Source organism: Amaranthus tricolor, chromosome 16 (assembly GCF_026212465.1).
Source record: "Amaranthus tricolor cultivar Red isolate AtriRed21 chromosome 16, ASM2621246v1, whole genome shotgun sequence".
NCBI classification, from domain to species: domain Eukaryota; kingdom Viridiplantae; phylum Streptophyta; class Magnoliopsida; order Caryophyllales; family Amaranthaceae; genus Amaranthus; species Amaranthus tricolor.
Genome location: NC_080062.1, coordinates 8,424,622 through 8,437,275, shown reverse-complemented (window position 1 = coordinate 8,437,275; position 12,654 = coordinate 8,424,622). Strand labels below are relative to the sequence as shown.

Here is a 12,654-nt window from a genome sequence, read left to right as displayed (position 1 = left end):
TTTTTTTTTATTTCCCCTTATTCACTGTTAGTAACAGCGACTTACCCGAGGCTAGGCTTGGACGTACGGAAGCTTATTTTGGGACATAAGTTTTCCCGAATCTTATATTTGGAATTAAGTAGATAAATAATCTCATTTATTTCAAATTTTCTCGTTATGACAACTCATAATGCTATTTTTCACATGTAGTAAAACATGCAATTACTATTTTTACAAAGAGAGTTATAGGATATGCAATTTGAGTCCGAGTCGAAGATGGAGGTGAAAAAAGTCCGACATTTATTCATAGCATGCATAATACGACCTAGTCTAATTTATTGTTATCATCATCATCATCCTACCCAGTGTTCCCGCTCATAGAAAAACTATGGACAAGATCTGAAGTGGGAAGGACGGTGGCAACTCATACCCATAAAGGAGAGCGCGGCCAAAGGAGTACCCCGGCTCGAGAAAGATAAGGAGACGTAACTACACTGGAAAGATAAATTAAATGTCTATAAATAAAATAAATAAGTAAAACCAACTACGAAATAAACGAAAACAAAAAAATTAATGATAAAGAAACGAGAGAAGCAAGAGGGAAAGAACACCAAAAGGTAATCTAAGAGGACATCAGTAGTCTAAAACATGGATATGGCACCTCCAACTACCGCTATTCCCAGTCAGGCAGTCAGAGAGATTTAACTCATGCAAGTCAACTTTTATTTGCTCATCCCAAGTTAACCTGGGTCTTCCACGACTTCTCTTACCCTCTACTATAATCCTTTCTACCCTCCTCACAAGGGCGTCAAAAGTCTTTCTCTGCACATGTCCAAACCACCTCAATCTATTTTCGCGCATTTTTCCAGAAAAAGGGGGTACCCTAGTTTGTCCCTAAACTCTTGGTTCCTAATTCGATCCATCAATTTGTGCCCACACATCCACCTCAGCATACGCATTTCTGTAACTTCTATCTTCTGTTCAAAAATCTTCTTTATAGGCCAACATTCGGTCCCATGTAGCAGAGTAGGTTTGATTGTCGCCCGGTAGAATTTTCCTTTTAACTTACTTGGGAATTTCCTATCACATAGCAGTGCGGTGGCTTCTCACCACTTGAGCCAACCCGCATGTATACAATGATTTACATCTCTGTCAATCTCCCCATCCCTTTAAATGATATCCCAAATACTTGTACTTAGTCGTACTTTTAACAACTGCTTCATCAATGGACACCTCTGGTTTACTTACCGGTAATGTCCCACTAAAGTCACAGCGAAAATATTCGGTCTTCGTACGACTAATGCGCAACCCTTTACCTTCTAAAGCTTACCTCCACTCATCCAATTTATTACTAACCTCCTTTCTAGTTTCTGTTACCAGCACTATGTCGTCAGCGAATAGCATGCACCACGGTACCATCTCCGAAATAGATTTAGATTTCTCTTCCATAATGACTGTAAAAATGAAAGGGCTTAGAACCGATCCCTGATGTAGTCCAACTTTAACCAGAAAAGGCTCTGTTATCCCCACCGGTGTTTGAATGTTAGTCGAAACTCTGTCATACATATCCCATATAGCCTCAATATACACTGAAGAAATACCTCTAGCTTTGAGGCTATCGCAGATGACACGTCGTGGTATGCTATCATACGCTTTCTCCAAGTCAATGAACACCATATGCAGAACCTTCTTTCAATCCCTATATTTCTCCATCAATCACTATTTCCTGTCTAATTCTCCTCTATAGTTCCCACATACTTGCGCATTGCTTTTGTTTTTAAACAAAGGTATTAGTGCGCTATTCCTCCATTCTTCTGGCATCTTATGTGTCCTTAAAATAATATTAAAGAGATTAGTCAGCCAATGAATGCCCTCTTCTCCTAAACCCCTCCACACCTCAATCGAGATGTTATCTGGCCTAACTGTCTTTGTTCTCCCCATCTTTTTGAGAGGTTCTCCTACTTCTTCTGTAGTAATATCACTTGTTGACCCATATTTCAGTGGTCTTTGGACGTCAGAAATTTGATTATCCGCCTCCTTTGGCCCCCTAGACTTATTGAGTAGCTGAGAGAAATACTGGAGCCATCTGGTTTTGATGTCCTCTTGTCTCAGGAGAACTCGTCCTCCCTCATCCTTGATGTATTTCACTGCCTCTAAGTCTTGCCGCTGCCTGGACCTAGTTCTTGCCAACTTAAAAATCTGTTTCTCCCCTCTTTGGTATCAAGCTTTCTATACAAGTCCTCATAACCACGGTTTTTTTTACCTCCGTTACCACTTTCTTTGCCGCCCGCTTTGCTTCTTTATAGCTCACTCTCTTTTCTATCCTATCCTCCTCTTCCGTGCATGCCATAAGTTCCTTAATTTCTTGTTTTTATCCTTTATCCTCTTTTCCACCTCATCATTCCACCACCACAACTCTTTGAACACTTTTGGTTTACCCGATGACACCCCCAAGGACTTTTTTTCCACTTTTCTAATGGTTTTTGCCATGTTCACCTACATTTCATTCACATTCTCTGACTGACTTGGAAAGTCCAATAAACTTATCATGCTTGACAGGGTTGTGACCATATCCCCTTTAAGTCTCCCCCACATGATCTTTCCCCTGGACTCGACCTTCTTCTCTACGATTTTCTTCCTCATCCTGAAAACCAGTACTAAAAAGCATGTGTTGAGGTGGGCATCTCTATACCCAACACCACCTTACAATCTAAGCATGAGGCTCTTATATGTGATCAAATGCTCATCTTTCTTTCTAAAGATCGAGTTTGCTATAACCAATTCTTTTGCCAGCGCAAACTCTAGCAAATTCTATCCACTCTCATTCCTTGCCCCCAAACCAAATTCTCTCCATGTACCAACTTATAGTTGCCGGCATTTCTGCCTATACGTCCGATAAAGTCTCCGCCTAAGAAAACTTTCTCATCTTCCGGGATAGTTCTCATGAGGTCTCCTAGGTTATCCCAGAACTCGCACTTCACCTGCTCATCGAGCCCAACCTGGGCCCGTACACACTAACAATAGATATGATCTCTTCCCCCACTAATATCCTAACTAGCATAATCCTGTCATTACACCTCCTTACTTCAAGCAATTGCTTTAGGATATCATTAGACACTAAGATGCCAATCCCGTTACGTCTGCCGTCCAAACCTGCATACCACAACCTATATCCCTTTATACCTTTTGAGTGCACAGTATAGTCTTCATACTTACTGTTGATTAGATTGTAATCTTGTTCAAATTAGGTGATGGGAGTGGATATAAATAAAACTAAATTTTGTTAAAGCACTTGAGAGATTATGAGTTGCCTAGTGTTTTGGATTTCAGACTAGACGAAGCAAGTGCGTTTCCTTGTGGTCCTTAATTTCTTGCTACTCGGCCGCTAACTGCAAAACCTTTACTTGCCCTCAAGTAATACGGAGAAGGAATATTGGAGTCAAATTCAAGGAAATCAAGGGAGATTCCGTGGCAAGGGACACAGAGGAAGGTCTGTATATGATCTATGATCTATCTTTTCCTGATTAAACTAAGTTATTATGTTACTGCGAAAACTAAAAACTCTTGAATCTTCAGGGAAGCAAAATTTAACAGAGGCGGAAGGCACGGACGGTCTCGTGACAGAGATTCATACCATGGTCGTCCAAACAAAGTTCAGAAAGGGGCAACATAAGATTTAATCCTTTAGTCTTCAGGAAAAATGTGAACAATTTTTGCAGTTTTGATTGGTTCAAAACTTTAGATGTTTTAATTACGGTCTAATTATATTAGATGGTTTTCAGATGTTTAAATGACAGAATCAATCGAAACTCACACGAGTCCTGACCGTGCCAAACCCCAAAACAAATCAAAGCTCGTACGATATGAGCCTAATAGGCCGTTAAACAACCATAACCGATGCACCAAGTTAACAGTTCTCGATAACCCACAAATCATGATTCATGTATTAGGCCGTGACAATTCGTCACATAATTTCACCGTAGCCCACTCGTGTGGACACGGGACACTCGTGGGCTCAGGCCCACAAATCTACGGGTCAAGTGCGTTGACTTGTACATATATTTGATGAAGTTCATTGTTTCCCAAAACCATATGGTAGTAGGAGAATTAGCTTATCGAATATGTATGCAAGTCTACAACCCACTATTTTATCGATGTGGGATCTTGTCTCACATGTGAAGTATTTCTGAACATCATGATCGTAACTATATCAAACAATCTTACAACAGATTTCATAAGTATAAAGTTTTAGAACATGATTAAGAATCTTCAGGGCAGATATTGGTAGCGGCACGTCATAGAAACAAGAATTTTTTGATTCACTTCACATGAAATCGTCTTCCAGTTCTTGCACGGATTTCTCAGCTGCAGCGATCTGTTTGTTGGATGTCATCTTGTCTGATACCATCAAATTCTTGTAACTACGCGTTTCTGCTTGCCTTTCTTTCTCGAGCCTTTCCATTTCCTCACGGCGTTTCTACAAAGCATTAGACAATAGTAGCTGTTATTACACTTTACAAAAGAATCAATTGTCAATTACAACCTTTAAGTCTAGGTCTTTTGCGAATTATAGCCTTAATGCTTTTTTTTTTTTGCGAATTACAACCTCGAAAGTATCAAAGTGATCACCATTTAAGTAGAGCGACCGTTGACCAAGCCACATTACCTTTGACATTACTAATCATCTTTGACTTTTGTTGACCAACCCTAATCACCTTTGACTTTCCTAATTACCAATTGTACTCTTATGTTTTAGCACTTTAACGTCGTTTTTACCCATCATAACGATATTTTTTCGAAAAACGGACGTTGCATTTATCCTTATGGGGTAACTCTTTTGAACATCCGATCAAAACAAGTACTTATTTACCTATCTTTCGGCACGTAGACCGAAAAAAATATTCAACGTCGTTAAATATCAACAAGCACACTGATATAAAAGATCAATTAATATCAACCATTACGTAGTTGATTCATAGTACAAGGAACAAAATCACTAGTCATTAGTGAGGAAAAAGCCACTAATTACATGCCAGCATACAAAACCAAGCACAAAAATATCCGAGGAGGACCAGTTGTACTCACCTTTTCTCTCAAATAAGCTTTTCTTTCTGCCTTTTCAGCAGCACTATATGCTTCACGCTCAGCTGCATGCAAAGAATTCGTATTTAAGCCAAGGGGGTGAAGGGCACAAAAGGGTGAACCTAAACAAAATGAGGCACAAGTAATAAAACAAAGGCAATACACTTGCCTTGAAAATCTGGCTTCCTTTCCACCTTTGTCTTGTTCAGTCTATTAACAATCTCATTTATTCTCTTTTCCACTCGAACTGTGCGGACCTAAATTGATGGTAATAATCACATCACCGGTTATTAATGATGCATTCATACAGCTATTGCTTACAAGATATGATTACACCAATGTCAAGTGGCTTCCAATTACACGGGGTTTTAGGGGATGGATGTAGACAATCTTACCCTTGTAACAACAAAGAGGTTGTTTCCAATGACTTTTGATTGCAAATATCATCTCCAATTTCACATATATAAGAACGGTAAATGACTTTATGAGTCATTTTATTACAGCCATTATGATTTGAAACCTAAGAATTATAATCTTTGATTCCTCAGTACAACTATTGAAGAAAAAAAACCTCAAAAATGTTTAAGTGGGAAGCTTAAAGATGAGCCATTCAATGACCGGATGAGAAAGTTACCATTTTTGAATTGTGGAAACCAACTTGGCCTACATCCATGGAAGCCGTTTTCTTCAAATTTGCCCAAGGAGTGTAAACAACATCAATGTTATTCACTTTATTGCCTGTTTCACAGCCATTGTAACCAATGTCAAGAAACTAACAGCATACAAATTAGCAAATCAAAGCAAGAACTGAAGTGCCACAAGAAAGTTGATGCTCATCATGAATTGTAAAATACACATATACAGATAAAGAGTTTGTAAACTATTGCAGTCAAATTAACAAATCAAAACTACACAAAACTGTCTTCAGGGAAACTGCCCTCTCATGACTTCCCATACAAGACACCAAAAAACTTCTGAGAACAGTTTAATTCAATATCGTCATCTGAGATACTAGAAATTGTAATTATACAAAGTTCTCCCTGACTGCATTTCAAGGTTCGAGAAAGCCGAGTCATATAGCAAAAAAGGTGGGAATAAGAGGGGAGAAGTCATATAGCTTCGCATATGACCCTTGTGAGGAATCGGGCTTTCCAGAAACTACAAGGCGAAGGCAAATATCAAATGGTAGTCATGATTGTATTCCTTTTCCCAGCCTCTAATCCGATTCCAGTGAATAAGAGGCTACGCCTTTACTGACAATTGCATATTGATGACTTCCCCTGTGGAGATCAAGCTTTGAATGTGATGCTTATGGGTAGTGAATAACTGGATAAGACAAGGCACTATGAGGAAGGTGGGAATTCATTTGGAGGAAGAGGGAAAACAAATAGCATCACCCAACTGAAATATGGTTGAAACTATCAAAGTTACTAGATCTCTCTTTCTCTTCTCTCGCTCTATCTCTTCCACTTTAATATTACAAGTTACTAGCCTCGCACACAATTTCCATGTATCATTCCTTTTTTATTCATACATAGCGTAAGCTAGAAATTCTGTGAGAAAAGTAACACAGGGAAAGAAAGGGGGGAGAAGAAAGCTGTTTTTAAAAAATTGCCAAAATAACTACTAATTAATGAAATTACTTCAGGTTATGAAGAACTAATATGTCTTTGATTCTGTTTCTAGGCCAATCAACCTTAAGTTACGATGTTGCAGTTAGATCTGATTGGCCTAGAAACAGAATGACATAGCTGCAAAATTTTAAAAATAAGAAACAAAGAAATATTTGGAAATCTCCTTCCAAACAGGTACTAGGAAAAGCCCCCTTCACTATATCTAAAATCTTGAGCAACAATTCTTTAGTCGTCTCATAACCACAGCACCCTCTCAACCAAGCACTTCAAATCTAATCTACCAATAAGATATAGAATATGATCTCAAGCCCCTTATTTATAGTGTTCGAGAATACCTCTTCCCTAAGTGAACTAAAACTTTAGAACATTCCTATTATATCATTAATTAAGGAATAAACTATACAGAATTCGTAACATGAATAAACTAAAGAAAATAAGAGTAAACAAGAAATCCTACTCAAACTAGAAGTCCACAAATCAACTCGTCAAAACTGGACAACTGAATGACTATTATGGTCTGCATCTTGGCAGGGAGCAGCGACTTGTAGCTTGGATAGTCAAATCTCCTTTGCCTAGTTTCCAAGCTTCTTTTCTTGTTTTAGTCCCTTTTCCTCTACATGAACTAGTATTCAATACCCGTAATACATCCTCGAGCACTCCTTAAGACGTTTTAAGACTTGTGTCCTTGCACAAAACCCAACAGCTACCTACGTTGCTACGTCTCCCCATTTGAACAGTTCGGAATAACTTAATGATAAAACAAACCAAAACACAAAGGGTTGTAGACTTACCTTGTATGGAATTCGCCTTCACTAGTTGTGCGCAATCCTCCAACAAACCTTCAGATATGTCATCCATGGACTGACCTTTATGTAATCTAACATAGACATGGGCTGAAGACATTTTGTCCACGTGGAACCTGCAAAATAACACATTCAGTTAACAGCAATTTAACACATAAGCATCCTTATCAATCCAGTAACCAAATTCGATGCCCATGTCAAGAGAATAATGCTAAATTGTATCAAATTTGCATTTAACGTTCTACACTAAGACATCTTATTATGTCAAGTCAAGTCTGCATGCTAACTTGGACCATAAAGCTGATAATGTTTCCTAAACTATTACAGCAACAACAATATCAAAACTTTAATCCCACAAGATTGGGATTGGCTACATGAACCAATATATCAATTTCAATGGTAGTCTACAAATATTCATCTTCGCCATTCATTCCGATGTTCTACCATCTCATATTTTTTTCCAGTCTTGTCCTCCAAGTCATCTTCGTTCATTCTCACTCTTTTTTAAAAGTTTTTCGAAGCATCTGAAACAGTTATCTTTCATCTTTTTTTCAATATTTGCCCTATCTTCATTTTGAGTGATACCTCAAGATATGCCCATTCATCCATCGAAGCGTTCACATTTCTGCCACTGCCATTTTTCTACTATGATCCTTTCTAAAAGCCCAAATTTCAATCAATATAGTAGCGCCAGTCTAATGATTATTCGATAAAACTTACCGTTAAACTTCAAGGGCACACCTCGATGACATAATATTCCAATAACCACTCCCTTTTTGCCACCTACGTTGATCACATCTTGCTGAATGTCTCAACAAATCTGAAATATGGACCCAAGGTATTTGAAACACTCACTTAAGGCAATTTCTTTCTACTCTAGCTTTATAGTGCCTATCGTTATCGCGTTTGTGGTAAAATTACACTCTATGTACTCTATCTTGCTTCGACCTAATTTGAAACCTTGTAACTCCAACTATTGTCTCCATCGTTCTAACTTAACATTCACCCCCTCTCTAATCTCATCTACCAAAATAATGTCATCTGCAAACAACATGCAACATGACACGTCTCCTTGTATCGACTTGCACTATATTCATGTATTAACAAGAATGCCTTCTTGTCAATGCCCACCAAAGTACCTATCTTGATATTTTGTCGTATGCTTGTTCCAAGTCAATAAAAACCATGTGCAAGTCTCTTCTAGCCCTATACAACTCTCACTTGTTTCATACGATTATTTTCATTGTAGATCTCCCTGGCATAAATCCAAATTGGTACTCTGATATGAAAGTACGTCTCCTCATACGTTTATCTATCACTCTTTCCCATAACATCATAGCATCACTCATGCGTTTTACTCCTCGATGATTAGAGCAATCTTGAATATCCCCTTTGTTCTTGTAAATAGGCACTAGAGTCCTTTTTCCCTAGTCATTGGGCATCTTGTTTGTCCTCTAATTCTTGTTGAATAAATTAGTAAGCTAAGTCACTCTAATTGTCCCTAGGCTTCTCGATACCTCAATGGGTATACCATCCGGCCCAATCGCTTTTTTCGCTCCATTATCTTCAAATCCTCATCCACCTTTGATTTTTGTATTTTTCGTATAAATTCTTTATTTTCATCTAAGAGAGTGATTGTTGTGTCCCCTAGAACATTTCCTTGTTCTATATTAATTATCTCATTAAAATACTCCCTCTATTGATCCTTGATGTTCTTGTCTTGAATTAAAATGTTCATATCATTATCCTTAAAATACTTCACTACACCTATGTCATTAGTTTTTGCTTGATTCCTCTTTGCTATCCTATATATATATATATATATATATATATATATAGGATCAAATAAGAAGGATTCTAAAAATGAGAAGGGTGAGAAGGATTTTTGTTTGATTTTGTTTGGTTACTATATATACAAAAAAGGATAATATATTATAAATTAAGAACATTTTAAAAAATTATTTCATAGTTACCTTTCTGTGTAACATAGTTACTTTTACAATTATGTGTTTTTGGCTTAGTCGTGACCATAGATTTTTTTATTTTAGTGAAATCAAGAGTGTAGAGTCCTTCTTACCCTTCTCATTTTCAACCCCTTCTCAATGGATCTTCCCCTATATATATATATATATATATATATATATATATATATATATATAAATATAAATATCTTCCCCCCACTTTAGAATCTAGTTTGTCAAACACCCCTTTAAAAGATTTTAATTTTGCCTCACAAACTGTTACTTTTGTCTTTGTTTTGATTTCCTTATATTTGACTTAGTATTCCTCATTCCAGCATTTTCTAATGCAAGATAACATTTATTCAGTTGATAACTGTCTTGACCTCTTTATCCCCCCAAGTTGCATCATTCTTTACCACAAAACTACCACCCGATTACTAAAATCTCCTTAGTTATTCGAATGATACAAGTTTTCATCTTTGTTCAAGTAATCCTCCGCATTTGAAGTAATCTTCTAATCTGCTTCTTCACTAACTTCTTGGCAAAACCTTTAGCACTATTCTCTTTTAATCTCCACCATTTAATCCTATGTTCTTCTTTGGATTTCTTTACCTTTGGTCTTACTTAAAAGTTGAAGGCGAACATCTAGAATAAGGAGTTTGTTGAATGGCTACACATTCTCCTAGAATAAACTACCATTATCTATCATTCTTGTCAAAAAGTAGTCAATTTGGGTTGCGTTTACTCTGTTTCTAACAGTCGAAGAGTGTCTCTCTTCCCAAACCATGTGTTAGCAACCAACAAATCGTATGAGAGTGCAAAATTCAAAATGGACTATCCTTCTGTATTCCTAGTTCCATAACCAAAAATCTCCATGAATATTTTCATAGACACATCGACATACCCCTACATAGCCATTCAAATCACCTCCGATATAGGGTTTCCCATTCATTGGTATATTTTGCAACATATCATCGAGATCCTCCTGAAAACTCCCTTTAATTGATTACTCTATCCTTACTTGCAATGCATATGCACTTATGACATTCAAAATCTTTTTACCATATAAAATTTCACTTTTATAATTCTATTGTTCTTCATGCATACATCCACAACATCCTTAGATGTTTATTCATCCATAATAACACCAATTCATTTTCATTTCTATCTTGTTCCGAGCACCATATTTTAAATTCTTGTCTTTCACCTATTATCATTTAGCCCTATTTCTAACTCATTTTCTCTTGTAAACATAAAATGTTAATTTAATTCATTTACATAATATCTACTAGCTCTAAAAACATATTGTTGAGTCTAGCACATACTATACTATGAAGGAATAAAGACTGAAGATTGAAGATGTGATGTAAATACATTCTTTTTCTTTCTGCCTTTTTGTCTTCTTTGTATAGTTTTTCATGTTCTAAAAACAATTCTCCAATAGCTTTCACACCTTTTTGGATATGACCAGGTGTCCAACTATTAACATGATCAATTCATCATAAACTTGCATCTGTCATCTGAACAACTTAACTTTCATGGTCAGCTCTCCTTCATGTAACCTCAATATATAACACATTAACTTTTTCTTATACCTTTGTATCAAGTTCTATCCTTCAAATTATGTACACTCTATCCATCTCAGCAATTGCATTTTAGCTACCCTATTTTTCCTTCAATAATCCTTCTTATATGTAATGATTGCCAAATGATCGTCCAATAAAGCTTTACCTTAAGCTTTAGGGGGCACACCACACCTCAATGACATAATATCTCAATTTCAGCTCTCCATTTTTTCCACCCACACCCAAGTTAAGTTTGTTGTCATATTCAACTAAAGAGCTTACAAAAACTCACAACACAACATGTCTAATGATCATCCGTAACCATATTCTTGCACTATACTCACCCTGTATAAAAGGAAAGAAAATGATAAATGGGAAGTCCATGCCATCATACTATCATAGAGTAGCCTCCTACAGAAAATGTATCACTCTTGCCATGCCACCAAACCATTTCATTCTCTTTCTCTATAGAGACTTCTTCAACATCGAGACTTCTTCAAGATTCAAAAGCTTTGGGCAACCACTCCAATCTAACAACTCACAAACAATGACCTAATAAAATTGAACATCATTCAATTGCCGGAAAAATCCTAATACAAAAACGCACCCATTTCATAGGAACAAAAAACCCTAAGTTTCAGCAGAAATTGAAGACCCACAAAAATTGAGGGCTAATAGAGCAACATAGGTAGTCAAACAAGGTAACCAAACTAAATTAAGCAATTCAATTTCAAAGAAACAAAAAAATCAGGATGTTAAATAAAATCATCAATTTGAAAAAAAAAAAAAAAAAAAAAAAAAAAAAAAAACTCATCATCGATCAAAAACAAATAATTCAGACAAGACCCAGAAAGAATACATAAAATGAAATTAGAGGGTATAATTAAACAGGGTAAAAGTATACAATGAAATTAGAGGGTATAATTAAACGGGGTAAAGTAGATTAACTACCAAATATCTTCAGGAAAACCATATTTGATGAGTTCTTCATTTTCATACTTATCAAGACCCATGAAAATGGTGTAATCCCCAGCTTCAGGTCTAGCCTTGAAGTAGAACACCATTTTTGATTGTTGCTGTCTCTCTCCTTTGATTCTTGAATATGATTTTGAAGAGACAAAAGGAGAGAGACAAAATGGAAGTTGGTACCCCTACTAAAGAGGGCTAAATTAAGCAAGAATAAGTGCTCTTGCCCTCACCTTAACGCAACCTAGCCCGGATGCTCTGTATTTCGACTCAAACTGCACGAATGACCGTCTCGAGTGATTATCTCTAATCGGGTGGTTTCATTATATACTATATAGAAACTCCTATAATGCGCGAAATTGTCAGTACCAAATACATACAAAAAATTATTTCATATAATAACGTGAGTATATATTATTGTTATTAAATTTACCAAATACATAACTTTTTAAAATTAAAACATAATCACCGACGTTTATTTAAATTATTTACCCAATACATAACTTTTTTCATTCAATTGGACATATTAAATTCTAAGTTAACTAAATAGAATTACTATAGTAAATGATACAAATACTTTACCTAATTTAGCTTTAATTTTAAACAAAAAAAAATTAAATTCTAAATTAGATAAATATTATCATGTATTCAACTATTATCTACT

The 12,654-nt window shown here is 36.3% G+C and overlaps 1 protein-coding gene across 2 annotated transcripts; it reads right to left on the bottom strand.

The window, feature by feature from the left end:
* Nucleotides 1–4,009: 4,009 nt before the first annotated feature.
* LOC130802841 (uncharacterized) lies at nucleotides 4,010–12,303 on the bottom strand. Of its 2 annotated transcripts, none has more exons than XM_057666934.1 (6): nucleotides 12,224–12,303; nucleotides 7,487–7,614; nucleotides 5,696–5,799; nucleotides 5,231–5,318; nucleotides 5,065–5,126; nucleotides 4,010–4,456 (listed from the first exon to the last, which is right to left on the bottom strand). In XM_057666934.1, exons 2-6 carry the CDS (start codon nucleotides 7,596–7,598, stop codon nucleotides 4,304–4,306), a joined length of 519 nt encoding a protein of 172 aa, XP_057522917.1. In that variant the 5' UTR covers nucleotides 7,599–7,614; nucleotides 12,224–12,303; the 3' UTR covers nucleotides 4,010–4,303. The 2 variants fall into 2 exon arrangements, with proteins under 2 accessions (XP_057522917.1, XP_057522916.1); XM_057666933.1 differs by having other exon boundaries at nucleotides 11,976–12,288.
* Nucleotides 12,304–12,654: the final 351 nt, after the last annotated feature.

Excerpts from the sequence above, each read along its gene's own strand:
- LOC130802841 (XM_057666933.1), bottom strand. The coding sequence starts at position 12,088 with ATGGTGTTCTACTTCAAGGCTAGACCTGAAGCTGGGGATTACACCATT. Across the intron at positions 5,800-7,486 it reads GAAGGCGAATTCCATACAAG|GCAATAAAGTGAATAACATT; the intron begins GTAAGTCTACAA and ends GCTGTGAAACAG. Across the intron at positions 5,127-5,230 it reads AAGGAAGCCAGATTTTCAAG|CTGAGCGTGAAGCATATAGT; the intron begins GCAAGTGTATTG and ends CTTTGCATGCAG.